Below are 26,292 nucleotides of genomic sequence, written 5' to 3'. Positions count from 1 at the left end.
CAAGTTTAGTAGCCAAATGTATAGTATCTCTTCCCCTCTCGCCATCTTCTGTCCACAATATATTGTTTTTGACATTTCATTGGTCTACCAAACTTTCTCTGTTACTAAAATCTTCCATAAGGTTGATTTGGATCACGTGTGGAAACTTTGCTCAAAGAATGTGGCATTGGTAGAATTATGATATGATTCATGTTTTTGGATTGCTGTGGTTTCCATAACACCTTTTATTCAATCTCTCACAATTCCTGAGCAAATATTTATTCAGTTTTATTCTTTGTATACAAAACTTACACAGTAACTTTTAATAAATTCTGGTGAATACCAAAAGGGTGTAAAAATACAAAACAGTATGATGTGTAAGAACGCAAATAAACAAAAAGTAGCTGTCCGAAGCTGTTACATTATGTAATACAAATCTCACAATTTAAAATTAACACACCTATACACACCTTATTAAGTGTCCATTCTTACCGTTTGCTTTGCAGCTTATGCTTTGGTCCAATGTCACTGGTTTGACCGTGTGTGTGTCTTATTGATGAGATAAATAACACTGGGTGAGGACCTGTCTCTGGGATAGTTGGGAATAGTACAAGGACACTTTTAAGACAAGTTAAGCAAGAGCACACATGCTTCTTTTTTCCCCTCATATACAGACTGCTTTATATAAAAAAGTGCATTGTAATGATATACATTGAGTTGTTAAAGTACTATATTCTCTTTCTGTGAAGCTGTAATAAATTCGTAGTGGTGTCATTTCATTGTGGCAGGTAAAAGTCTGTGTTTAAGGGCAGGATGAGTGAAGGAAAGAGCCTTCAACAGAATGCAGAAAGGTTGCCCACGGTAACAATACTCCTACTCCTCCTGTGTTACCACTTTCCAGGGATGGGCACCCCGCATTCATACCAGCCCACAAAGGGATGGGGCGTGCGTCGGCCAATGACTCCAAATGTAACTGGCTCCTGTCTGTAGGCGCGATAAAATCCTGCAAAAAACGAAATGATAATGCTGTTCGTGGCCGTTTACTGAAATGCATCAGGAGTAATGAAACGGGAGCATATGTGGATATATATTTGTGGCCCATTCATAAAGGCTTGATATTGAATGCCACAAACGCAGTCGGAAAGTCAGAAAGCATTGGCAGATGAGCTGATGCATAGTTAGTTTTAGTGTTTTCATTGGCTTTGTTGATAATAAGAAAAATCTAGAATTGGGCCAGCCTTAATTTTAAATACAAGCCAACTCACAGTGTGTCTAAAACATTGCAAGTCAGTTTCCAAAAAGTATTTCATTCACAAGTTATGTTAATGGAAAATCAAACCCAAATGGCAATGATTGACCAAGATATGAAATATATAATTTGGTCTTTTCTTAGATGTCAAACAAAGAAACAAGGCTGTAATTGTGCAACTTCTTTACCTTGTGCTGAGGGCAGATTATTTGAAAGGTAAGCTGGACCTGTCCTTCCGTCTCTGTAGGAGTCCACAAACTGGCAATGGTCCTCTCCCTGGCCAAATGTATCCCCTATACTGTAAAAGGGCTCTGTGGGGGGAAAGGAAATGGGTATCATAATTATTGTTTTTTTGAAACATACTGATTATAATTGGTTTTAAATAGAGGTGAAGTCATCTATTACCTCTAAGACCATCTCCCATGAAGATCTTGTATCGCAGAGAGTTGCACAAGACCACACCCACAAACTTCCTGTACCATGTCCGCTTGACGTACTGGCTACCCTTACAGCTGCTGTGGGCTGAGTTATACTTGAAGGTAAAGGGGACCCAGATTGGTTCTCCACCTGAGGAGCAGAGGAGGAGGTGCATCATTTTGTTGTCATAAAATATACATCCTATGGATAGACATGTTTACACTGAGGAGGGTGAGAGGATGGAGGGAATAAAATACATTTAGCCTGTAAAGCTTTAAAATAACAATTATATTTGATAGTATATCAAACTTGATCAAAAACAGGTTACTCTTATGGTTCCATATTAGATCATTCATTTTTTATTTTTTAAAGACTCTCTAAACCACTCTAGCTCAGTGGGTCCTAAATACTCAGGATGGGTTACATGCAGAGGTCAAATGTCATATTTTTTACATAATTCTGGACACATCCAAGTGCATCCTGTCTGAACAGCTCGACATTTGCAACTGGTGACAAAAGGAAATGGTTGAGGAGTGAAAACCCTAACCTCTTTAAAACCTGCAGCTTCCGTAGGACATGGCTTGTTGACCTTAAACTAGAGGTGCACAGTGTGTGTATGGACTTACCAGGTGGTCGTTCAATGAGAAGAGGATCGTCTGAAAGAAAAAATGTGATCATTTCACAAGGGAGGAAAAGCACAGAGGCAGCACTGTAGGTTTAATGCATTCACCTGATAGTGAGAATGAAATACACGTGATGCAGAGTCCATCTGGTAGTCTGCTTTAACTGCAAGGATGGTTTTATATTTGAATATCCTGTATTGCAATACACTATACGTCACTGTGGTATTTCCACTGCGTGCTGCAGTACAGCAGGAAATCCAAAGCCAGTTTGAGCGTGGGTTGCACTGCAGTCAATAAGGCATCTCAAAGTTTATCTTTGCAGGCGTTGAAAGGCTACACACCTGATTCCGTGACATAGGTGAGTGTATCGCTGACGGGCCCCAAACCAAACACATTCTTGGCCTGCACTTTGAAGTAGTACCTGAATGGAAAAACAAACCATAACATAAGGATTTACATGAGATATTTGGTATTGAAACTATCATTCTGCCTGTTGTGTGACTGTGAAGGTGAGGAAAATTTTAATGACCATAGCAGATGACTGGGCATGCTTCAGTCAGGCTGATTTAAGAGTCGTCTGTTTTATATTCATATGAATTCAAAGTGAGCGCAGCACAATAAAATGGCTATTTGGCTTGTGTTGAAGGCAGGAAGCGGGAAGGAGAGTAGAGCAAAGGGCAGTGAGGAGAAAAAGAGCCATCTAGACAAATTGAGATTAAAAGAGGATAAGAATCAAAGACAGGAAAAGGGAGGGATGTGGAAAAAGTAAAGCACATGGATGGATTTATTCTTAAAGAGAGTAAATCCTCAAAAAGAGACATTTTCACAGAGAGTTTTGATGCGGCAGCGAGCTCGCTTTGTCTTTGGGTAGTGGAGGAATTATTAAATCCTATCAGATTATAAACAACACCGCCAGTGACAATTTGATGGTTTGCAAACTTTTCCACCATAGCTGGTTGATAGTGGGGTTTGTGCACGTGTGTGTAACCCATTTATGCAGCATGTGCTCACTTTCACTGTGCAAGGTCACATACAGTAAGTTCACGGTCTGTCAGTTCCTAGCAAAAAACTTTCACCACGTACAGCCCCGGGGCCTGGATCCAATCACCGCGGCCACATCACAACAGTGACCAAATATACATCACCAAAGAGAGGGGGAGAGAGAGAAGACAGCAAGGCAGCTGCAGTGAGATGATGTAATGAAAAAAGAAATTGGAGATGGTAGAAGAAAAGAAAAAAGAAAAGAGAAAATGTGAGTCAGAATATAAAAACACAGAAAGGACCACAAAATTCAAGCCAAGCTAGCCATTTGAAACGTCCAATACAGAGAGCTCTCCCATTCGTTTAGAGCATTGATCTTGTCTTCTCTTCAAATGTAAATCTATGTGGCAACTCCACTTACACTGTAGGCCAAATTCAGCCAACCAATATACAATAAAACAAAGAAAAGTAGCAAATTCTCAAGCATGCAGGAATCATTAATTATTCTTCAGTTAGCTAGAAATGTGGCACGACTAATCTATTTCTTAAAACAGGCAAAGGTTCAACGTTTAAGAGCATCCAATGGGATGAGATGTTCATGTTTTAAAGTCCTTTGTAATTCACTCCATTTATCATTTTTTTATGAGCAAGAAAACTTGTTGATTGAAGGAAATGTGTTCACATGTGAATAGGACTTAGGAGCTCAGCTGTCCTGGCAACCAGAAGGTGCCTGCAGCATGGGAAATGCCAACACTGTAGCATAAACCATCCCAGGATCAGCTATAGTCATGCAAGAGGCAGTATCGTGACTACAAACTCCTTGCCAGGGAGGGAATCCCTCTTTGCAAAGTCTTGGAGAACGTTATCCATTGCACACTGCTCTGTTTTTGCTCAGCAGCAGGTGTTTGGTTTCCTAAGGTCCAAGATGAGACACCTATCATAACACCTCAAGCAAACTCGTGCCTCCACTGGGTAAGAGGATATTTCTATCCCTGATCAACTTACACATCTGAAACGGTTTTAACACCAGATTCTTGTGTGACATAGAGCTAAGTATTAAGTGAATGTTGGATGACAATTGTTACTTGCATCAACATTGCCTATATGATAAATATACAGACACACAAAACATTGATCAAGGAATTAATTTGAAAAGCTTGAGCATTTAAAACATGCATTATTTACACACACAATTTTCAAGCAAATTGTGCTTAATGCACAGCTGAGTATGGAGCCAGATATTTAATATAGAGATGATACTGTAAATCACTGAGTCTGAAAGTGTACACATGCTCACATCAACCTCTCTGTGTACATCATTGTGCATACATTAGATATGCTCTAACACACCAGGAGGGTTATGTGTTACCTGGAGTTGGGCTTGAGATTTTCCACAGCCAGGTGTGTTCCGCTAGAGGAGCTAGAGGACCACCTATTGTTCAGAACGTCGTCGTATGAAGCGCTGTGGACCATGTAGCCTGCCAGGAACAATACAAGTTGTTAGATTAAAACTAAAATCTAACAGTAACTTGACCCTGATCCTCTCTATAAGGTAAATATGAAGCTGCAGCCAGCAAAATGTTAGCATAGTTTAGCCCAAAAACTGGGAATGGGGAAACCGTTTATCTGGCTCTGTCCAATGGTAACAAACCCTAGCAGTTTTTATTTAAGTGTGAATATTTGTTTTATGGATTTTATTATCTTGTCAGAGTAGGTGGTCCCCCATATATAGTGAAGAAAACATTCGGCCTGGCGTTCTCTTTAAGTCATGCTGGTTCTCCAACCTGCCTGTCTGCTTACTACTTCCCAGTCACACAGACTAATACTTAGAATCCGGTAAGCAACCTCAGCTCACGTGTCTCACCATCACTCACTTTAAAACTGGAGACCACGCCAGCTCTGTGGATCATCAAACTACCAACTGTTTCTATTGGACTTTTGAGTCTGAGTTTCTATTTTTACTGGAGCCGTACCAGCACAGCTGGCTGCTGACCGGAGAGAAGGGAAATACTAGCTACTTTGTTTTTCTTCTTTTGGCTTTTCTTTCCTTCACCATTCTACACTGTTAAACTGAGGTTTGATCAAGTAGTTTGTAGACTCTTGACTACTTTTTCTGCTTTAGGTATAAATGTATTAAGTGTTTCCCAAGGAGTTGGTCCTTTTGAGCCAAATGCAACACTTGTAATACTTGGTGAATAATTAGTATGTTTTGCCCAAAAGCTTTAAGCAAAAGGTCATCAATGCATCAGAGTTAATGGAACCAGAAGTTGGGTTTGGGATAAACCCAATGTCTATCATCTCTTGGGTCTACTTGCTAACAGCTGTTCCCATCCACATGTTTTGAAAGCTGTGACCTATAACTTGTAAGACATGGTTGTGAAAACATGCCCTAATAACTAAAACGGCACCTTGTGATTGTATCTGAATGTGTGATCTGTACCTGCAGATAATGCCTACTGTATTTACAATCTGTAATGTCTTTGCGATACTACAATACAGTTTATAAGGAAACTTGCATTAAAAAATAATGACCAAAATAGCTGTGGCCAATTTATCTTTGATTGTTACGGTAGTACATCAGCAATATAGCAGTTACATTCATTGAGTTTCTGGATTGCAGCACGGTATGCCAGATTAAACAAATTGACAGAGAAAGTATTTGACATGGGAGAAAACAGTGATTAGGTACAAAAATGTCCAGACATATTAACTGCAAAAATGTCCAGACATATTAACTGCAAAAATGCATAAACTAATACCAAACGTGTTGAGATTAGCGTGTGATCAGATGAAAAGAAAGAGTGGAAGAAAAGCAGTGAGAGTACAGACCAGCTATCTGTTTTACACATCGGTGGACGGACAAGCCCACAGCATGACCAAGAGTGTTTTCCTGCCAAAGAAAACATACTGCCTCTCTAGCTGGCCAGAATGCTAACTCTGATAATCCAACAAGTCTCAAACAGAATGCTGTTATCTTCACTCGCCCTGCCTTTGAATCGGAGTCAGGAGCGATGCTGGTAACATGTTAATGTTATATCCTTAACATCAACAGATGAAAAGTTTATGAAATGGAGACAACAATAAACTACAGATAAAACCAACCAGCGATTTTTGGCATCCCTTCAATTACTGTGTGAAACAAACATCAATGCCATGTTACATTTATTCACGTTTTTCATTGTTTTAAGAACTCTTCTATAATGGTTTAAAGGCACAGTTGTTGTAACTTGTGATTGTGCAGCAGAATGACTGATGCTACAGTATGTGCTGTAGTTTTTATATAGTGTTAGTAGTGAAGGGGTTATGCTAAGGATGGCACCCAAAAATGTTCAGTATAAAAACTCTGACTCCATACTATATAGTTAACAAGCGTTTCAGCAATTATTTCCTAACATGTATACTGTGTTTGGAAACAAATCTTACATTTTACTTTATCTGGACTTTAAGGTAACATTTCTTACCTGACACCATATCATCCTTCAGTGGGCGACCCCAGTCCAGGATGATGAATGAGTGGCAGCCCTCCATGGCGACCACGGTAAGGTTATGAGGCTTGTTTTTGGGCGGCTGATTCTGATTGGTTGTTAGGCTGTCCTTCTCCAACAGGTCTTCTAGGACGTCAATCTGAAGATACTCGAGAGCCTCCGTCAAGGAGCAAGGAGACGCTTGGTCCTTCCGGATGTAGTTCACATAGGGAGCTGACGACAGGAAAATGTGATATTCATTTTATTGACATAGTTTCCCCATATAGGCAATTTATCATGAATACAAAAATGTATCTTGAATTATTTACAAAAAAATGTTTGTTTGTAGTCATTTTTAAAAGGGGGTATCACCTGGCTCATGTGAACTCCCCCCTATCTTTCTTTTGACCCCAGTCGTCCACTTTTTGTCTCTTTTTTTGTTTTCAGCAACTCTAGAAAGGCCAGCTGGACCTACAGCTTTGAATACTTCAGACTATTTCTCATCTGACTGAGATTTGGAGGGAGTCTGGGGTCACTCCCACCTCCCCAGATGATTGGCCCTTTGCGCATGCCAAGAGTCTAACACGTGTCAGTAGCCTATCTACACATCATCACACAGTCTGTGAGGCTGTATGGGTTTTGGCTTTCACAAGCTCCTACTGTATATGTACACATAATTCTATGGCTTGTGTATAACACATTCATACACTGAAATACATTGCATGCAGATTTGTGTGTCTGTCTATATGCAGGTTGCTTGTAAGACTGCCTGTCTGTACAGCGTCTACATTTCCAGGATCAGTCCAGGCTCATCCACACAGATCCAGATGTTTTGCTCTGGTCACGTGTTGTTCTGTCTATCTTCTAATACTTCATGAAAAGTCAAATCCAAAAACACTGACAAACAACTGCCTTTTGTGAGCCAAACTTGGAACAATTCACACTGGGAAACAGTGTCAGGACAGTTCACATGACGTCAATACTAATACCAGTCTAGTAACACAAAAAATTAGCATTGTAATAGCTCACACATCCTGGTATGCATTTTCTATCCCATGATTGCTATATATATTGTATATACACATATACTGTTAACCATATTCATGCTACTGCTAATAATTATTATCTTTGCCAGAAGAATGATGTGATTGCTTGCGTGCATGTGTGTGTAAATGCCCTGTGTTGTCTACGGCTAACCTTGCATTCTGCTGCAGCAAACTGCATCACTCTGGGTGGCCCGTAATGGTGACATGCACTCGTGGTTGCGGTTGCTCACATTTTCTCGAAACACATTTTATTGCCTGTTTTATTTTGCCATTGACTCCTCACTCACGACTCTTAACTGGCCCCTTGCTGCTAGGGGCCACTAGTGATAACACAGCTGAGTGCATCACTGAACCCTGGCTGTTGCTCTGCAACCAAAGGCAAATCCATAGGTTGTATGTCTGAGTAAAACGGTAAGCCCACTTTTATTGTTTTGGATGGTGTGTTTGGCTATCAATGCTGACTGCATCGCCACTGCTAATTGTGGGTTGTGTTCATGCAGTCACACAATACATTTCAGATCTACCTGGCAGAGATCTGCACTCTACTGAGTTGGTTAATATTTTTTTTGCCCCACATCTTCCCTTGGCTAGATTCATTCAAACCATGCCTGGACAGATAAAGAGATAAAGGGGGAGTCAGACAGTTCATGCAAAGCATGTCAGACTGGCAGGCTGCTGAAGTGAACCTTAAATCTATTAAACTAATAAATCGAAAAGAGATGGCTCCACATTGAGTCCAAGCTTTCTTGCTGTGCTGAGGTCAGCACACTTAACTTTTATCATTTCCACTGCTTTTATTTATATATATATATATATACACACACACACACAGACACACACACATGGTGATCACAGGGCAGTTGTTGTTTACAAAGATCATGACATCCAAAGAAATGTGAGCGTGAATGGTTGTCTGTCTCTACATGTCGGCCCTGTGATAGACTGGCGACCTGTCCAGGGTGTACCCTGCCTTCGCCCAATGATAGCTGGGATCGGCTCCAGCCCCCCCGTGACCCTGAATACAGGATAAGCGGTAGAAAATGGATGGATGGATGATATCCAAAGAAAGCCATGTCATTGTGCCACTGTAGCAGATGATACTGATAGTTCGGAGAGACTCAGCCATAAATCTTCCCCGATAAAAAGTTTCTCACAAAGATCAATATAACAGGCACATGCTGCATTTAATCTGTCAATGAATGATAGTGAAGGCATTACTCAAGTCTTATCCACTTTGTTATACTTGTAACAGGCTCATTGCTAACTAATGGCCTCTATAATGATTTGTCAGAATCTGTGCATTTACTTAACACTCCACCATTTTTAGAGGTGAAATTCCAATTACTCCTCATGGGATTTGTGGAACTTGACTAAAAGTCACGGTAACTTCCAAAGCTATACAGTGAATACTACAAGGTCTGTGGTCACAGTTTCATCACAATTGTTATTTCAACAGCTGAAACTTAACAAAAAGTACAGTCATTAAACATAGTATTATTGAAACGACCTCTGACATGTAATTTTTAGAAGGCTGGAGTCGAGTAGATATTTATTTCTGTCAAGAGAATACTGTGGTCTGTTTGTGCAACCAGATGAGGTGACATGTATTAAAGGCCAAAGTAAGCACATAGGAAGGAACAGTAAAAAGAAAGCAGGGGCTTAAGTTTAGTGGGATCATGTCTGGAAAGTGGGATCATGTCCTCAGTGAACTTCGTTAAATATACATTTATTCCCCTTTTCTATAACATGATATATGGATATTCATATACACAGTATATTTCACAAATCTGCAGTTGAGTGCTTTACTGTAGCTACAATTAGCTAAATCATGATTTGCATTAGGAAATATTTACTTAGATGTTAGATCTGTTTTCTTTTTTGGACCGATGGTTACTATAAAGCCTAAGAGGGTCATATATTTATGAAGTATTGCTGAGAAAGGCAAGATAGAGGTGGTCCAAATGTATTGCTCCCCCACAAAACAAAACAGAACTATCATTATTTATAGCACAAAGAGACATTCAACACACACACACACACACACACATATACTCAAAATAGGGGCAAAAAAAACCCAACCCTTAAATACTCTAGCAAGCCAAACATGCAGTGTCAGTCACGCTCTTCGACATTCACAGCAAGCGATCTATGCTATTTAATACGCAGTCTGGTAAAGATATGTGTCTTTCTCTGGCATTTACAGTCAACTACACTCACAGGAACAAATACAAATGATGCATTATATTAGTATATCCACCTACTTCCTGGTTCAGGAAAAAGCATGACCTATTTTATATTTGAGGGGGTTAAGTTAAAGCAAACATAAAAAGTGATCCATCATGCTTAATGAGAATGTGCTATTAAATCTGAACTAAAACCTCATGCATATTCAATGCTTTACTTTGGAAGACCAACAGTAAAGTGTCTTGCTCCTTGAGAGAAGTATGATTATTGCACACATTCGGTGAAAATATGACTTACTGTATATGTGTGTGAGGGTGTTAAAGTTCCTTTTAAAATAGATGGAAATGTGATATTAAAGCTAAAATGTAGGTTTTAGCTGCACAACAAACTCAAGACTAAACTCATTAAGTTGTCCACCAAACAGGGAAAGAGGGGAGGGCATTTGTAAAAGAATAAATATACATGAGCATACACTTGTTGATAGACATGCATATTTCTGTCTTTGAGTACCTGTGAATCGCTTTTTCCCACTGAGGTCGAACTCTGATGACGGGCCGTGGTTGTATGGTCTGGTGTCTGGCTCCGGAGTTGGGATCTCTATCGTTGTGGTTGTGGTGGTGGTGGTGGTTGTGGTTGTGGTTGTTGTTGGTGGCAGGGTGGTCGGTGGCAGGGTGGTCTGGTCAAAAAACTCATCTGGCAACAACATATTTGTCAGTGATCTTTTGATTTAAAATAGATTTATATTAAATACATCCTAAGACAATAATATCCTTCATAAAAGCACTACAATCTATGTAATAACACAAATCAAATTGATTGATATAATTAATCATGTTTAGGTGTATGAGTTCACTTTGAAATAACCCCTTTTCCCCGTACACCCATGTATATATTACATATATTTTCCATGTGACGGGGGGGTTGAAAAGCAACTGCCATCCAATTAGTTCCTAATGCTTTCATCACTTTTTTCCCCCTGTGCCGCATCAGTGCGCCTTGGCATTACATCATTGTCCACACACATGCAACCAGCTTTTAGCCATGCAGGGAAATGCCGTGCCAAGAAAATATTGTAAAGCTCAACGGTCTTCTCTTGCAAAACCTAAATAAGAAAGAAAATATCAAATGCTGCTCACATGCAACAGATTTCTTGAGAGAATTAGACCCCTGTAGTGAAATTAGTATAAAGGCCCACATCAACCAATCGCTGCAGTTTTCCATTCAGCCAGTAGCTTCAGCTTCAAGCCGAGGTTCATCTTTCACATTACAAAGCAACATCCGGAACAGCAAACGCATTTCATTAAATCATAAGCCAGGGCATTCTCTTAAACCTAGTAATGGAGTTCACATGGTCAAGTTTTTGGAATAAAAGTGATTTAAAGCAGCCCGTAATGGAAAATTTCCCAAACCCCAGTCATGAACCAAGATCAGGCCAAACAAACGTACAAGAAGAGAAATGAAGTGAAGACCACAGGCATGGCAAAGAGGAAGAGACGGGAAGGGTGAGCAAACAGACGATAAACAAACAGTGCAGTAAACAGTCAACAAACAATGAGCGCAAAGTTCCTCTAGAAGTCACTATTCTGGCTCTAAAATGTTTCACTAAACTTGACTTCAGTTAGACGGAAAGTTATTTACTAAGCAATATTTTAAGTTGGGCACTGCAGTATTTCCTTTCATTCCCTAAAGCTTAATTCGCTATCCAGATAAATCTTTTAAAATGCCATCTGCAGTGCGTTATGAAGAGTTTCGGTAACGTCTTGCTCAAAGTCTCACCTTCTGGATAACAGTCTAATATTCCTTCTGAATCCAGCACTGGATTCCCATATTCATCTGTTTTGGAGAAGGTACCAGGTGGACAGGTTGGGTACGGTGGTGCAGTGGTAGATTCCTCTATGATCCAGTCAGTTGTGGTGGGTTCAGGTGTGGTGGTAGGAGCTGTGGTGGTGGTGGTGGTGGTGGTGGTAGTCGTCCTGAGGTGAGGAAGATCCAAGCCAAGTACAGGTTTACCTCCAACCATGAGGACCTTGTCTTTGGGATTGACCACGGGCTGGCTATCTCTGCCATGGCCAAACAGAGCCATACCATCCTGGTTTACCAGGGGACTGCCCATGTGGTCTGGTGGACAGTGGAATGGATGGGCAAAGAGGAAGGAAAACAGAAAATGCATGACTTTTGACCAATCCCATTTAATTTTTACCCCTGATCGTCGCTTTTAAGTGCCCCTGTGAAATAGGACAACCTTCCAAGACCCTGACATGTTGTCTACCCTGCCAGGTAACAAGTGCGGCACTCAAAGCACTCTCTTTGGAGTGTGCCCCTGGAAAAACCTCAGTTTGAAGGGCCATATAACCGTACCACTTAGCCCTAGTGCTCTATAAAGTTCAAGATGTATACTGTTTTAATAAATGTCATGCAAGATTGACTGAAGCATATTACCAAAAATCGTGCGTCCATCCTCTCCAACCACCACTCTCTTAGGTTTGCCTTGGGAATCCTGGAGAACTTGACCATCCTGGTTCATAAGAACTCCCTGCTCCAAGTCTACCACCTGGAAAGACAAAAATATTTGCCAAATTTATAGAGCAATTTTTATAGATACAATCTGAACTATTGCCTCATCCAGACTGTGAGATTTGGTGAAGTCATGCTCCAATTTACTCAACACTTTATTCATGTTACTCCCGAAGAAAGTACTCAAGAATTATTTGCTTCACAGAGTAATATTACATGGGTTACAATCACTTCATTGAACATAATTACCCATTTGGTTCCATCAGGTCCTGTGATAGACCTTTGGCCCACAGCCTTGCTGATTCCATGAGAGGAAGAGGACTCTTTATCACTTTTTGCTGTCAGATTTGGTCGTCCATTTTTACCTAATGGTTATATGATTTAAGCAAAATCATTTTGTCAATCAATAGATTACTCATTACAGTATCGGTATCATACTTCTAAAAATGATTGCACTTTTTGAGTAGGGCTGGGGGATATGGCTAAAGTCTTCCAATATAGGTAACTGTACTCAATATACTCTAACAGTAAATATAATCTAGTATGTTCTAGTAATTCCATAAATAAATACTCTACTATTAATTTGAAACGAGGTAATTGTGTATCACAATATAGCAATATATGTCTTAATCACAAATTCACAATCCATTGAAAGATGATAAATTATCATATTGAATCATCACCATGCCCTACTTTTGAGTAATACAGTGGTAGGCAGCAACTGCACTACAATCACATGCACTTTACCGTTTCCATTTGCAGGCTTGACCTGTTGTCCTCCATTGGTTGATTTCCCTCTAGCGTTGACAAGGCGAGACCGACCCCCCTGGCCCCTATAGCTGTCTCTCGCTGATGATGAAGTTGCTGAGGATGATGATGTAGACTGAGAGTTGCCTCCACTTAATCCCCCTGTCTTTGTCACACTAGTGCCACTGCCAATGTCACGATCTGAGGTCAAAACAGGCTGGGGCACATTTGAGGAAGAAGAGGAGTCAGATGATGATGAAGAAGAATCAGTTGAAGACCCCAGCCTTGAGTTCTGTGCTGGCTGTGGTCTGACGGGAAGCCTAGATCCACCAAACTGCCGGGTAGCATGCAGAGGAGAGCGTACCCTCCCATTCACCCCAACACCCGGACGACGATGAGATTGAGTGCCTCCAGACGGTGAGCCAGGTCTTATCCTGGATGAGGTTTCCCTTGTATCCCCACTATCATTGTCCTCTACATGTCTGTTAGGATCAGCTGAAGTTGTAGTAGGATTTTTCTGGGCTGCTGTAGGGTCTGCAACTTTATCATTTTTTCCACTGATTTCTCTACTTCTTTCATCAATATAATCTTCATTATGATTGTTATTATTGTCATTAGAGTTTGCTCTATGTACCGACTCACTTGGGTCTTCGTGTCCACCTGAGGAACGATGGGAATCTGAGTTTGGAGAAGTGGCTGCTGAAGAGGAGGATGATGAAGAGGCTGAGGTAGTTGGGTTTCTAGTGTCACTAGATGCTGTATTTAGATTGGTCAAAGAAGGCTTTACTGAACCCATGCCCACCCCATTCTTTAGTGAGTCATGAGTCCTCAGATCTTCACTAGTCTCCTGTATCCTGGATACTCCTGCAGCCCCTGTGGCTCCTGAAACCCTAGTGGGTGTCCCTCTCAAAATGGGTCTGCTGGCACCCATGGAGGATGATGTCCTGGTCAGGGAGGCCCTACCATCTTGCCTGGAAGATGAAGCTCTCGTGCCTGATCCAAACCTCCCTGGATAACGGCTAGATAGCCAGGGGAACCTTTCAGAAAATGAGGGGCTAATTCTGGTACGAGCAACTGCAGGTTTGTCATCACTGCTCTCTTCCCTTCCCTCTTCCTCCCCTCTTTCTTCCTCTGTGGGTAGTGGTTTAGAGCTTGGTGTGGGCTCTTCAACTTTGGTTACTTCAGCATCTGTGTGTCTGTAATTGTTGTCATGGTTTCTCTCCCTGATTGTAGTGTCTAGCTCCGGTGATGTCCTGTCTGGTAAAGTCGACTGCGATGTTGCTGAGCTGCGTGTGTTAGAAGTTGCTTGGTTCGGAGTTCTGCTTGGCAAATTCGACTGGGAGGTGACGTTAGGTTTGTAACCATTCATCATTCGAGTTGAATTCCCTCTAAACAAAATTCCAGGATGCCTTCGACTATAACCATATCTAGAGCCCAAACCAGACCCCTTGTTGCGCCCCACTGAAGCTGAACCTTGACCGACAGATGTAACCTCTTTTTGCTGTGAATTGGTCTCTTTTACAACTGTAGAGGAGGGTTTTGTATGCGTTATGCTTGGTTTTTTGTTCGTGTCTTTGGTCTCTGGGTATGTGGATGTCACAAAGTCTTTTCTACTGACTGCTGACTCTTGAATACGTGAGGGGGAAGTAGAAGATAAGGATGGTTGTGATAAAGTGGAGGAGGGGGCAGAAGATGAGGAGGATGAAGAGGTGGAAACAGCCTTGGATCGTGTTTTTTCATGGACCCTGATCTTAATGGGCCTTCTCTTCGGTGGTTGAGGTTTAGTTGGGGAGGGCATCACAACTTTGAGGCTAGGGGTCTCAGTAGTCAGAGGTTCTTCAGGATATTCGACTTCATCCTCAGGGGAAACATCATTATCTGGTTCTTTTGTCTCTGGTAAAACTTCCATGGTTGTCGTCTCTTCTACTGGAGATACCGTTGTGGGTATTTTCTGTTCTTCCTCTTCCTCATCTTCAGCTCTTCCTCTGGATGACCCTCTGTTCACTGTGTTCCTGACTGAGCCCCTTACAGAGGAGAAGATGCTGTGATAGGAGCGTGACTGGGAAAGTGGCCGTACACGCCTGTTGACAGGTGCAGCAGGGCGTGGCTGAGGGGGTGTGGTTGGTTCTTCTGTAACCTCCGTTGACTGGAGATCAGCTTCAGCATGGTCTGTATCCTGTTTGGAAGGAGTGTGGCTTGTCCTGCGGCTGTCCTTGGTTTTTGAGGCAGCGCTGCTGGCTGGCAGTAGACAAAAATTGTTGTGAATTTAAGAGTCATCAAATTGTGAAACATATATGGGACAATGTATAATGTCCAAAGTGCTTACATCCTGGCATGACAACACTGAGGACCTTGCTCTGTGGTCCCTGACCCCTCCTGTTGGTGGCTCTAATCTTGAAGATGTACCGGTCTCCTGGCGTGAGCCCATCTATCGTGGCTGTACTGCTGCTGCCACGGTGCGTCACACTTTTCATTCCAAATGGCTTCATAGCAGGAGCATAAGACAGAATGTACTCTGTGTAGAGGTAGAACATAAACTGTTGTAAAAAGAGGTAGTGTGACCATTCAGGAGAGAATTTAATAGCTATGGCCTTTGAAAATCTGAATTAAAATGTGCATAGAAGAATTGTTTTGGATTCTTTCCAACAAAACTACATCGCGATGGGTATGCATCAAAGTAGCCATGTGACCTCAGCTCTCTGTACATTACCCAGACATTTAGTTAGTATTTTCATTGTATATGTACCCATCAAATTACAGTTTCGACAGTATCCATTGGAACCAAGATGCATGAGCACCCAGAAAACACTAATATGGGGAGCACTATCATGACAGAAAATACATAAAACACCAAGGATGTATGTTTATTAATTTCTTAGCAAATAATTCATAATGAATTTATCCTGGCCTGACCTCTTATCCTCCCATTGGGTTCTTCAGGTGGATCCCATGATGCTATGACTGCCGTTCCTTTCCCTCGTAGTGGTTTAACCTCGAAGTTCTCCGGTGGCCCAGATGGCGCTAGCAAGTGAAGAAAATACAAGTGAATGTAAAGACAGGGAGGAGCAGCCGGACAGAAACCAGAAGCAGCATAAAGGGAACAGGGTGAGGAAATTGCTACTTAAAAAACGGCGAGTTTGAGCCAGGTGGCTTCAACTGAAGGAAGTACTGCTGCCATACGTTGTCAGGAACCTTCCCTGGAGATTACGCATGCTGCAGATTGATATCGAAGCTGTGAGCCAGGCAGTAAATGCCGACATTCCAATGAACCACTGCTCAGGAGCTGCTATGACACGGTAAAAAAGCTGCAATCATGACAGAGTTGCAGCCAAAGCTGGAATCAAATATCAAATAGGCAGCGAACGCGATGAAGTGTGGTTTGAGGAAATAAGTAGAAAAAAAATGAGTTATGCAAGAATACATTCTCTTCCTATTCTAAGGAAAATGCTGGACTTTGGCTCTCTATAGCTGTTTCTCCTGACTGACAAAAATATCACTTTTCCAAAGCTGCATTTTGACCTACAAAATTATATTATAAGTAGTTCTCAACAGGCAGTGGCTGAGTGTGCATACCTGACTCTGGGGTCCTCTGAAAGACGGAGACGCTCCATTTTCCCTGATTTTCTCCCTGAGAGATTCTGACGGAGAACTCATACATGCCGTCAGCAGACAGAGTGTCTATCATCATCCTCCTCTGGGTGCTGTCCTTGTACTCCCAGCGTGCTGACTCACCCTTCTCCCTGTACCGAACTGTGTAGGATCTGGGTCAACAGAAAATAGGAATGATTCATTCCAGCAGAATGGGTTAGCATTCCCTCTTACTCGGTAAATCTTTCAGTCACTTTCTTTCACACAAAAAAGAGTGAAACAGATCCCACCTGATAACCCCAGGGTCAACCTTCCCCATCTCAACAGCAGGGTCAACCCAGGAGATGAGGACTGACTGAGGAGACATTACTCTGACACTTATGTCCTTGGCTTCATACTCTGGTGGCTCTGGACAACACAGACAGACACAGAAAAATAGGTAGAGACAAAAATTTCTAGCTCCAAATCAATAATAAAGTCACCTCTAAGGTTTGGTTATTAGTGGGCTTCTGCTTTCTCACATTTTGGCCACCATGACAAACAAATCACACACTTGCATAGATATTTTAAGATATTTATAATGCAAAAAAGACAGATACATGTGTCAAGGAATGCAGTGATTCTCTATAAACATGAAGGTACCTGGGGTGGTGGTTTTGGTAACGACTGCTCTACTGGCGGATGCGCTCTGGCCCAGGGCTTTCTTTGCCTGCAGTGACACCACATGAACGGACTCAGATGCTATGAATAGAAAGGGATACCAGGCACGGCCAGGGTTTACACTATGGACACTAAAGATATTACAAACAAAATGTATACATTTAGCTAATTTTCATAGAAAAATAAATCACAGGATCTGCAGAATGTACTTTGGAGGCTGACAGTTTTTTCTGCTTGAATATTTTACTTGAACTGAATGCTCCGCCTCTTTTTATTCTGGTGGTTAATAATATGCGTGTCCTCTTACTTAGTTTGGGTGTATTTCGGTTTCTCTGGTCCGATTGAGGTTTGGTGTGGTGTTGGCGTCTCCTTTCCAGTGGGGGAGCTCCTGCCAAAGCTCTCTCAGGCTGCCTAGGTCCCGAGGAGGACTGAGGGGCCCTCCTGTGTGTCCTGGTATTAGTCTTGGCCAATGGGCGAGCTGTTCTGTCCACCCTGGTGGCCCGCTGTACTGACGGACGATTTCTGGCAGCAGTTTGTGGAGACCTGGCTAGATCTGTTGGTGGATGATAACAGAGGGGGGAAATCAGAGTGCACCAGAGTTCATGTGATCTTTATTTCCCCATTGTTCATTCATAATCTGTGCTGTGTTGGATTTGCCTGTGAAATTGCCATGGAAAACCATTGAGCATGATTGCTCCAGTCAAGACACACCCGCTCAGTGATAAACACATAATTACTTTTCACTTTCATCCAACAGTGTCAGTTAAGAATGCCCAATTGTCACACCAGGGACATGCTGTCAAACCGCACCATCCGCTCTAACTTCTGGTGTCCTGCTTCTTCCTTCAATTCCACCTTAATGGCGACTCCATCCTGGACAACGACTCAGACAATGACTTAGACAGCCAGACAATCCTCCTCATTGGGCTGCAGTGGTAAGCAATAGCACTGGCATATAACAAAACACTCTTCTTTCTTTCCTCCCCTCTCTCTATCCCTCATCCATCTGTTTCTCATAATCAATGCCAGATGAAGAGGATCCACCATGTTCCCCCATCAGGATAGTTGCATGCACAACTGGGTTAGTATTGACAGGTCAGCTGATGTTGGAAGGTGGTTTTGACACAATTCAAAGTGGTTATAATGAGAAACAAAATGCTGTGATGTGGATTTTCCCTTTCCCTTTCAGGTAGGATGGGCCAACTGAGAATAGTTTTCCAAGAGAGGCTACCACACCCAAAAGGTTGTCTTTTGTAAGAGCTTAAAAAGGGAGAGAGGGAGAGTTTTAATCCTGGTTTGTGTGTGGGGGACACACAGAGGATGTGGAGGGGAGTGTGTAAGGACACTAGAAAAGCTTCCAGGAGGAAGGAGTGGGTTTGTTGGAGCTCTCCATTAGTGTCTTTTATGTCTGTATCCTCTCTGTACTGCCAGCACAGCTGAGTGCATTTCTCCCATTTGGATCTAGACAATTGGCTGTTCAGTAATGCACAGCTATCTCTCTCTGATGTTCCTTTTCCTGTTTTCAAATCCTTCTCTCCAAGATTCTCCTGCACCTGGACAAGTTTGGTGGATAATGTGTTTTGTATGTACCTCTCGTCTGTCTCCCAAAATGACAGCAAACCTTCACTAAAACTGTTTGCTTGGTAGAATTGTAATAACGATTAAAACAATTTACCATCATAAAGGTAGCCAGTTAAAATTTGACAACAAATCACATGGCTTACATTCAGTAGTTGCTTTAGTTTGCTTGCATGCTTGCTTCTGAATCTTAGTTTCTTAAAATTCAAATGTCCAGACTGTCATTTCTTTCCACTCATTTTGGAAGGCCATGAAAATCCAAAGGAACTCAAGTTTCAGGACCTTGAAAATTGCAAACGTTGTTTCTTTCATTATCTGTCAAAGTATCCATGTTAAAATTGATATGGAAGTTAAAAATATTTTGAAAACATGTATTCATTTGAAAGCCAGCACTGAATAACCACTGAACCGTAATATAGTGAACATGGTGCAGTATCTTAGGTTTTATTTACCGTCTGTGTATTTCAGACTTTTTTGACTGCTCTTGAGGTAATATTGTCAAGAATAACAAAAATACAAGTCAATTCTCTTTCTCATACCAACTCTACCTGTCTGATAATCTCTTCTTGTACTAGCTGACATAAACAAACACATTTGGTTTCAATCAGCCTAAATCTCCTTTTCCTTATTTCCTTCCTCCTTCTCTCTCTCTGGAAAGCTGTCACAGTGAATAGTTTGGCCTGGGTCGCCATGCCGCGGACCACTAAACCATCGACTCCACCATGCTGCCACTTGCCAAATCCTTTCGGTCTTTTCCTGGTTGGTCTGAGGTGCTGTGAGCCGGGCCTCCAAACAGACAGACATACCACAGCTACAGCGGAGACCCACCTCAGAGGAAAGCAAGGTTTTTATCCACAGTCTATGACATTCCACCAACTTCAAAAGCAAATCTAAACATTGCAAAGAAATGAGTAAGATTGGTTACATTGCTCAGTTTGGCCAAAGTTTATAGCAACAATTTGCAGTGGCAGTGCTTTTCTTGAAGTCAGAAATATGCCTCAACTGACAAAGACAATTAGCTAGCTGACAAACGAATGTCAAGAAAAACCTCCAACTGAAACATGAATGTATTATTAGAATGAGTTATTTTCTTTGTTTGATGCAGGCCAATCATTCAACCCATAGTTACATATATTCCAAGATTTGACATTGTTGTCTAAGAAATATGAAGCTGCTCACTGCATAAGTTGGGTTAAATAACTATTTGCCTGCTCAAAAATATTAATCGCTGCAGAAATGATCCAATCCAATAATTGTGACTGCCTAAACAGTCAAAATATAAATAAAAAAAAACACTAATGCCAGTACATTCAAGTGTTTTTTTTGCAGTAATTCATCAGCTTACCCTGCTCTAGTATAATGACTTGGAATGTTAACTGGGCTAATTAACATTAGCCAAGGCTAGCTATATAAATGTAGCTAATGCAATGCTAATGTGAGTGTGCTAGCGATAACATTGTGTTTCTTCTTTTTCACTGGGCGTTATTCTAGCATTACTTTGCCAGCAACACAGTGGTTCTTTGGCTCCATTCCCTGAGGTTAGACTTTTAACATGATCAGTGTCTCCAGAGCAGCTCTGCCTCAAACGGATACAACTGAAACTCCAGAGCAGCGCGGTGGTTCAGTGGTCGGCGCTGTCGCCTCGCGGCAAGAAGGTCCTGGGTTCAGTTGCTGGGCCTGATCCTTTCAGTCTGGAATTTGAATGGGTTTTCTCCATGTTCCCCACCACAGCACCACGACATGCCAAGTCAAGTGGTTTGGGGAAACTAAATTGTCCATGTGGAACAGTATGAACACGAGTGTGTATTTGTGTTCACCCTGTGATAGACTAGTAAGTGTAACGTGACTCATACCTAAATCTCAAGATGCCCCTTAAAACGCCGACATAATGAAGAGATAATAAGGAGGTAATGAAAATGGACTAGAAATCTAGTCTGAGGCGTAGATAATCTTCATTAATCCTTGACTTCAATAGGAAGACCATTTCATTTCCTCTAAAGATTGAAGGAAGAAGAAGGGATCGCCAGCAAGACAACACACCTAGCTGAGTAGACGCCAACTTCTGATCCTATTGGACAGAACAAGTAAGCCTCGAGATACTGCATTGTGAGTCATCATCACATTAGATTGAGCGGTTCCTTTTATATCCACGATGACAGCAGATCATTTCAGCAAACCACTTTCAATGGATGAAACCACATAGTTTTACATGTACGGCTGTTAACTGAGACGCACCACTCCCATGTGTTGTTGGTGAAGATGCCTTGAGATCAAGTTTACCTGCTGAAGAGTTGCTGACAGGGGCACCGCCCAACACAGCAAAGCCATCCAGGTTAACCCATTCAGGGTCTAAAAAATGAAACCAAGCAAAAAGAAAAAGGTTAAATGTAGACATGCACCGATGGCAATTTTCTTGGAAAAAGTCTGACCTGCTGGTTCCAGTTTCCTTTTTACAAACTATAATTGACAGCAAGGCTGTCACCAACATTCCCGCTGTCCCGAAAAGTAATCTCACTGTCCCAAATCAGAGTAAATTTACTTTATTATTGTCATCTATAGTGGTTATTTGCACAAAAACACACAATTGAAATGATTAGGGAATAAATTATATTATTTTCGTTTTAATACTAGATTTAATGATGTATTATAAGCTGCTAAGAGCTAGCATAAAGAAGTTAAAAAGGTCATAATCCCCTCTTTAATATCTCTAATTTACATTGCTGTTAAATCATCTTCAAACAACTGTATTTATTCAAGTTTTTGCATGAAAAGATGATAGCATTATTATCAGTTTTACTTAGTAGAACGTTAACACACCATAATGCAAGTCAATGTAACATCCATTAACATGTGCTGTTTGCTCCATGCTGTTGGCTAATGCATGCATGCATGCATGCATGCATGGGAACAAATTACAATATAATACGTTTCAGATTAAGTGAGTGGTTCCAAATATTTTAAGGTTGTTCCACCAGGGCTTATATTGGACTAGCAGTTGTGACAAATTGTCTGTGCCTCTGTGTGCTGCTGTAAAACTACCATGCAGGAAATGTGTGTAAATGTTTTCTTCTTTTCTGGTAAAATTTTAGGTGTGTGTAGTTTGATTTTCCCCTCATCAGCAAGAAAAGCAGACACCCCTTTCTCCACCTCGGCCCCCTGTTGTTCCTGATAAGTCATCTCCGTTCTTGTTTCTGTGCTGTGAGAGCGGTTGGCCAGACGCATTAATGATGTGGAGGCAAAACAGCATGGTGTTGTTTATGATGACTGATGCTGCTCTCATGCTGCTGAGGGAAAACACATGATCTGCAAGGAATTTCTGGAAAGGCAACACTGAGACGAGGCTGCCTGGTTGCCAGAGACTTGAGGCAAAGTGCACCAGAGCTGGAGAGACCACAAGGCCATGCAGCGCACACAGTGAGTGCACCCCCCCCAACACACATACTCTCTCCTTCACTCACATTAACTCAAAACATCTAGATGCGTATTTGAATGCACTGACTCACCATACCAGACTTTGCACGATTCAACACTTTGAGTTAGCCTATTCCTCGACCACAATAACCACCAAACATAAACATGCTGAACGCATACACAGGATAAGTGACCACAACACAGGGGATTGGGTTAAAGGAGCTGGGCTGGGTTTGGATGTGGAAAAGAGGAGGTTGGCTGATGAAATACGCCTCTTAGATGCCAAGGAGAGGGGGAAATGGAATAATGACAAAAGCAGGCTAGACTGTGTCAACACAGCAAACTATATAGAAACATAAAGGCATGTCTTATGTTTTTTACAAGGCAGGATTAGGAATTAAAGAGCAGTTAAGCCCTTAAAGTAATGTCCTCCTAAAGCCAAAAATAGCTGCTGTCTGCAGAGCCGAGATGATGATCGCCGGTCACGCACACCACCTCTGCTTTGTACACAGCCGTGCTCATCCTTCTCCTCATTCTTGGCACTTGTGTGGAAAGAGTGCAGAACTCTGGGCTCTGACTCCATAGTTTAAGTACTCATTCACTCACACTTGATTGGTTCACGTCACACTATCAGATATCATCAAAGACTTATCTGACATCCTTGCTCTCACCCTCTGTGTTTCCGCCTTACCTACATCCTCCAGTAGATGAGGGCGACTGTCCTTTCCCACTTTAGTGAAGCGGTGAGATCTCGTGGGTTTGCTGGAGCTGATGACGAAGCGGTCCACAGGTCTTCCATCCAAATGAATTGAAGGCTCCCAGCTCTCCCTCAGGCCCTTATCCACAGATGTCTGTTTCCCATTGTGTGACCGCAAGGGCTTCTCTGCTGCAAAACAAATGAGCTCAGGATAAATTGTGTCTGTGTAAAGTCTATTTTTTCTTATCGTTAAGGCCCAACACATTGTAGCAATACATTGTCTATGTTTAAGCTCTGTTTATAAACCTCTTATTCAGTGCCAGTGTAATTTCGTCTGGATTTATGACATTTAGCATTTAAAGCAACTCTGATTTTGATGAAGCATAAACTTATGAAGCAACCCAGGGAAATACAAACTTTGCTGGTCAAATACACAAGTATTTGCTTGGATGGCTAAAGGCTCAGGACAATAATCAACCTTCAGTCTCCCTCTTGGCTAGCCACCATTGTGTTTTGGAGCAGCAGCAGCCTCTTCATTCTTCTTTTGGTCTGCATGTTAATACAATGGAGGGCTGACAGTACAATTACCCCACAGGCCAGTACCGAGCGTGACTTCAGCCCAATATAAAATCATTCAGTCTGCTCGTATGAAAAACCTGCTAATAGACCCCAGAGGACACTGTGTACATGCACCGGAATTAATAAATCACCACTTGAAAGTCTCAAATGGCTGACTGGATTCATCATGTGCAAAATAATGGCCTGCAGAGACCTCAGCTGACTCAACATTTGTTAAAAAAAAAAAAGAAAATCTGAAGAAAAGTGCCTAATACTTGTTTGCAACACTTAGTAATACTTTTAATAAAACCCATAAGGGAATTTCATTGTTTTTTCTCTCTTTAATGTCAAACTATTGACCATTTTAGCAGATGGTTATATAGTTAGATTCTGATGATGATTCTGCTGGAAGAACTGATTGATAACTATAATTAATAACATACATTAACGTTAAATCAGCCATATACCACGTGGATGAACAGTGTTGTTATAACAGTAACATTGATTAAGTGAGGAACTATAATATCTGTACAGCAGCATGAATCTGATTGGATGCTTCTAGCCACGCGGCTGTGAATGAGTCAACGACAGTCAGCCAGTACAACACAGATTTTACTGCTCTTCCTGAACTAATGCTGTGCTTCATTTATAGAGAACATGTTGGCCAACTATAGCCAAAAACGCATCCAGCAAGCATGGAATGACAGCATTCATTTGGAGTCGTGTTGCTGTCCATCTGATGAGGGTATGTCCAGTATTCACTTTCATTCAGCTTTGTTTTTCTCCGCTGTCTCCTGGGGGGGAATATCTGGCTCTTAAACAGCTATGTTGCACTATTTTGGCAAATTGTGTGTGTGATTTAACTTTTTTTTTATAGCAGTTTATTATATAGCAAGATGCTAAAATGATCACGATCACAGCAGCTTTAAATCTCAAGATCAAAATAGTACGCATTGGCTTAATGGTAAGGATCTGCTTGAACGAGTGTAGTGCAGGGTTCACTGCCAAGCTGGTCGTTCATCACTGTCACGTGTCATCGTCAGAACTGTCTGTCCACATCACAAACAGCTGGTCCTCCCCAAATGTTTACAGCAGCCGGTTCGCTTTAGCATCGTCGGAATGACTTCATCGCTTTGAATCCTTGTTGTCTGCAGGTGTGCGTCCAGCTGGAGCTGCACTTTCATTTTTCACATTTAGGAATCGCCGCCGTTCAGGCTTCGTGTGCTGCAGTTTACAGAGAGTCGCAGCTCTTCGGGGGCCTACAGCACATGTGAGTGCTGAAAGATGGTCTCACGGTTGTCTAGTTAGCACAGACCCAGAGGTAGAGAGAGACATGCATCACATCGTGCATGAAGGCACGTGTTTTCCCCAAAACACAACACACTCTCCACATTATATACTCATTATTGCAGGGTTACAGTGGAGTCAATTTCATCAGTTTTTAGTGTCAGACTCCACTGACACGCGTGTGGACGCACTTCAATCACCCCTGCCCTGTTTTCAATAAGGCCTTATATTACGTAGGAAGGGATCTGCTCCTCAGACATCATTCTGTGATTTTGGCCTCTTTGAAAACGTATGATCCAAGGGCAAACCAGATATTTCTGATTAAAGCTCCTTGGAGCGCGCAGCAGATGCGTGATTGCCATCCAAGAATAAACAATTTGGGAGGCAGTTAAGCAACTGAGTGGCTGTAACATCATAATCTTACAGAGGGAGGCTTGGTTTCAGGGCGTTGCCACTGGAAACCAAGGCAATAATATAACATTAAGAGACAGACAGACAGAGTGTGATTGAGTTAGACAATGGAAAGTATTAAGTATGTGAAGAATGAGGGCAGGGCCTGAGGTTCGTTAAATCAGGTCTTTTTTTTGGGGGGGGGATAAAAGTGTGTGTGTGTGTGTGTGTGTGTTAAAGAGGGTGAGACAGACAGACACACACGTGTATGTGCATGTGTAGTTTGGTACAAGAACCATATGCAAGTAAACCAAGAGGTCAAAGAACTCCTGTAAAACTGTTCTAGAAAATTCTTGCACTCGTGCAATGAGGCAATGTGCTTCACTTTTACAACAGCACCGTCTCACCTCGCACACAAAACCACAGACTCTGACCCCCGCTCACCCCTGATGAGGTTGCCATTAACCCCTAAAACAGGGTCACCGGTGGAGTTGAGTCGCACGCATCAGTAAGTGTTTAGAAATGAACAATAATTTGCTGTCATGGCAGTAACGAAGGCATGCACACACTGTGGGAGGTGTCTTTTCTCAGCACTGTTGCTGTTACAGTTTCCACTTGATCTACTTTTGAGATTTTATTTAAATCATTCCAACAACAAGCATTTGACAGACATGAGTGAAACCTCCAAGATGTCTGCAGAGTTTCTTGATTTTATGTTTGTTGTTAGCATTATGCTACAGGGATAGCATGCATTTCCCCCCAGTGATAAAGAAATTCTTTATTTTATTCGTCTAATTATCTTATGTCTTTGATCACATTGTTGTCAGATTGCGTCATGGATATTGGTTTAAAGGGCTGGTTCGCCCAAATAAACAAAAACATAATTCTCACTCACCACTGGTTAGTCATGCACATAGTT

At 41.8% G+C, this 26,292-nt stretch overlaps 1 protein-coding gene across 1 annotated transcript in view; it reads right to left on the bottom strand.

Moving 5' to 3' along the window:
* Positions 1–242: 242 nt before the first annotated feature.
* fndc1 (fibronectin type III domain containing 1) overlaps positions 243–26,292 on the bottom strand; it is a 29,008-nt gene continuing 2,958 nt past the window's right edge. The window contains exons 2-21 of the mRNA XM_084029981.1: positions 23,133–23,327; positions 21,311–21,379; positions 17,760–18,005; positions 17,435–17,533; positions 17,083–17,200; positions 16,778–16,965; positions 16,118–16,225; positions 15,531–15,719; positions 13,205–15,442; positions 12,707–12,822; positions 12,383–12,494; positions 11,720–12,061; positions 10,454–10,636; positions 6,711–6,947; positions 4,619–4,727; positions 2,610–2,689; positions 2,272–2,301; positions 1,634–1,795; positions 1,417–1,539; positions 243–982 (exon numbers count right to left, since the gene is read on the bottom strand). Coding sequence (XP_083886107.1) covers positions 867–982; positions 1,417–1,539; positions 1,634–1,795; positions 2,272–2,301; positions 2,610–2,689; positions 4,619–4,727; positions 6,711–6,947; positions 10,454–10,636; positions 11,720–12,061; positions 12,383–12,494; positions 12,707–12,822; positions 13,205–15,442; positions 15,531–15,719; positions 16,118–16,225; positions 16,778–16,965; positions 17,083–17,200; positions 17,435–17,533; positions 17,760–18,005; positions 21,311–21,379; positions 23,133–23,327 — 5,060 coding nt within the window. The 3' untranslated portion in view covers positions 243–866. The remainder of the gene's footprint in view (positions 983–1,416; positions 1,540–1,633; positions 1,796–2,271; positions 2,302–2,609; positions 2,690–4,618; positions 4,728–6,710; positions 6,948–10,453; positions 10,637–11,719; positions 12,062–12,382; positions 12,495–12,706; positions 12,823–13,204; positions 15,443–15,530; positions 15,720–16,117; positions 16,226–16,777; positions 16,966–17,082; positions 17,201–17,434; positions 17,534–17,759; positions 18,006–21,310; positions 21,380–23,132; positions 23,328–26,292) is intronic.

This window comes from Eutrigla gurnardus, assembly GCF_963514095.1.
Source record: "Eutrigla gurnardus genome assembly, chromosome: 16".
Classification (NCBI taxonomy): Eukaryota; Metazoa; Chordata; class Actinopteri; order Perciformes; family Triglidae; genus Eutrigla; species Eutrigla gurnardus.
This window is presented reverse-complemented; position numbering and strand designations above follow the sequence as displayed.